The sequence below is a fragment of the Tasmannia lanceolata genome, unplaced genomic scaffold (assembly GCF_043159265.1).
Source record: "Tasmannia lanceolata isolate RefF3 unplaced genomic scaffold, GAP_Taslan_0.1 ptg000011l, whole genome shotgun sequence".
Taxonomy (NCBI): Eukaryota; Viridiplantae; Streptophyta; class Magnoliopsida; order Canellales; family Winteraceae; genus Tasmannia; species Tasmannia lanceolata.
In genome coordinates this window covers 19485978-19488443 of record NW_027518688.1, presented here as the reverse complement: position 1 = coordinate 19488443, position 2466 = coordinate 19485978, and the positions used below count along the sequence as shown (strand labels likewise).

The 2466-nt window shown below is 42.0% G+C and overlaps 1 protein-coding gene across 1 annotated transcript; it reads left to right on the top strand.

Moving 5' to 3' along the window:
* Positions 1-953: 953 nt before the first annotated feature.
* On the top strand, positions 954-2218 carry CDSP32 (chloroplastic drought-induced stress protein of 32 kD). Its single transcript, XM_077390613.1, has one exon. It carries the CDS (start codon positions 1088-1090, stop codon positions 1979-1981), a length of 894 nt encoding a protein of 297 aa, XP_077246728.1. The 5' UTR covers positions 954-1087; the 3' UTR covers positions 1982-2218.
* Positions 2219-2466: the final 248 nt, after the last annotated feature.

The window sequence follows — 2466 nt, the reverse complement described above, 5'->3', positions numbered from 1 at the left end:
GCCCTGGGCCACAGAAGTGCTACAATGACGGGGACAAATGGTCAAGAGAAGAAGCAACTGAGATTTTAGGCTGCAACCAAGTGAAAAATGTGAGACCCGTAGAAACGCCTTTCAGAAAGAATACAGTCCTGGTCAAATGGGCAGGGAAAAGCATTTCTGCGTACATCTAGCCCTCCCAAGGCCTTGTTTGGATTGCAAGAAAAGCATTTCTGACTGAAAATTGGGAATTTTTTTTTCTTTCGATAATTTAGAGGGAAATGATATGATTTTGGTTAATTTAGAGGATTCCCTTTCTTCATGGGACCAATACCATTTGTGGGTCACCTCAAGATGTTCTACAAGATCAACGGTCTCAAAGCACATCCATACGAGGCGTGTAGGGACCCAAATTTGCATTAGCATTGATCTCACTGTTGAGTGTCCCCCTAGTCCTCGTCCTGTTCTAATTATCAGCTAAATAATGTTAGTTAGAAGAGAACTAGGCAGATAGTAGCCTCAAGATCAATGGAGATGATCAATTCCAGGGTCCCACTTCGGAAAATGTACGTCCAATCATGACCGTTGATCTTGTAAACAAAAAATCAACTTTAGGTTTAGTTTTTGGTGACGAAACCCTAAAAACACTGAAAAAAATCAATGGGTTATCATCCCATGAAGGTGTTCTCAGGGCCATTTGGTCAGACTTATGGTCTCCACTCAAACCAACGGTTTCAATCACATAGGCGTGGCATAAGCGACACCATCCTTTTAGCATTTTCCTTACCAAAAAATCTATCAAGAGCCAATCCAAAAGATTGTAAACAAAAATGAGGGTGCCTTTATCAAAACAAGAGACAACACAAATCATTTCTCCAAGGAATATCCACAAAAGCTCCCCACATGTGATATGTAAACCACACATCAAACGAGTGGATATGCTCATTTGAGACTGCTCTAGATTACTTCAATAATAGTCCATTCCTCCCCATTCCATCTATCATCTCCTCACCCTCATCTCCAAAACACAAAACCCTATACTTTTTTTCACTTGTTCTCTCAACTCTCCTTCACAATTCCTCAACTCACAACAGAACCCAACTCAATTCTCATGGCTACAATAGCAAACTTCTTGTCTAGACCCCCTTCTTCCCTTTCAAACTTTCCCAAATTTGACCCATCTCTCCCTCCTTACTCCTCCACTCTCACTCTCTTCACCAAGCCTAGAACTCCCCCAACAAAATTCAAAACAAGCCGGCGAAACCTCGCTCCGATTGCCGCTGCGGCCGCCAGTGGAACCCGAAAGATCGAAAGTGACGAACGGGTCCAACAAGTCCATAGCATAGAGGAATTCGAAGACGCATTAAAATCAGCCAAAAACAAGTTAGTTGTCGTGGAATATGCCGCGAGCCATAGCCAAGCAAGTAGAAAGATATACCCCTTCATGGTGGACCTCAGTCGAACGTGCAACGATGTCGAATTCCTCCTAGTCATGGGGGATGAATCGGAGAAGACTAAAGAACTTTGCAAGAGGGAGAATGTGGAGAAGGTCCCGCATTTTAGCTTCTATAAGAGCATGGAGAAGATCCATGAGGAGGAAGGGATCGGGCCCGATATGTTAATGGGGGACGTCTTGTACTACGGTGACAACCATTCATCGGTGATGCAATTACATTGCCGAGAGGACGTTGAGGGATTGATTCGAGATCATAAGGTTGATCACAAGTTGATCGTGCTCGATGTGGGGTTGATGCATTGTGGGCCATGTGTTAAGGTTTATCCGACGGTGATCAAGCTCTCTAGGCAGATGGATAATGTGGTCTTTGCTAGGATGAATGGGGATGAGAATGAGAGTTGCATGAAGTTCTTGAAGGACATGGATGTGATAGAAGTGCCAACATTTTTGTTTATTAGAGATGGGGTGATATGTGGAAGGTATGTAGGTTCTGGTAAAGGGGAGCTTATTGGGGAGATTCTTAGATACCAAGGAGTGAGAGTTACTTAAACGCTTGTACAACTTGGTTTTTTATGTGATGCAATAAAACACTAGGGTGTCGTTATAAGAAGGGGGAAGGGGTGATTTATTCAACATGTTTATGTGAGACATGTGACTTCAGTGAAAGTCATAATTTTACTTATGAAGCTAATGAAAGTGTTTACAGGTTGTTAAAATCTGTTTGAAGATTGTATTCATATGCTTTCTTTGATCTAAATCTGATTAGTTAAAATCCGTTTGGAAATAGTGTCCATATGGTGTCTTTGATCTAAGCCTGATGAGTGATTATAGAAACCCAAATGTTTTGGGAGGCATTTGGGTCAAGATATGTTGGACCCTGGCCAATACCTAGATTTTCTTATTGATTTTCTGGGAAGAAATCATGAGCTGATAATTCTGAATATCAGCCCATAAACATTCCCGCCGGTCATATTCGTCAACCCTGGTAATTAATCACTCGTAACGAGTTTTGTAAATTTGAAGTTTTATCGGCG

Excerpts from the sequence above, each read along its gene's own strand:
- CDSP32 (XM_077390613.1), top strand. The coding sequence starts at position 1,088 with ATGGCTACAATAGCAAACTTCTTGTCTAGACCCCCTTCTTCCCTTTCA.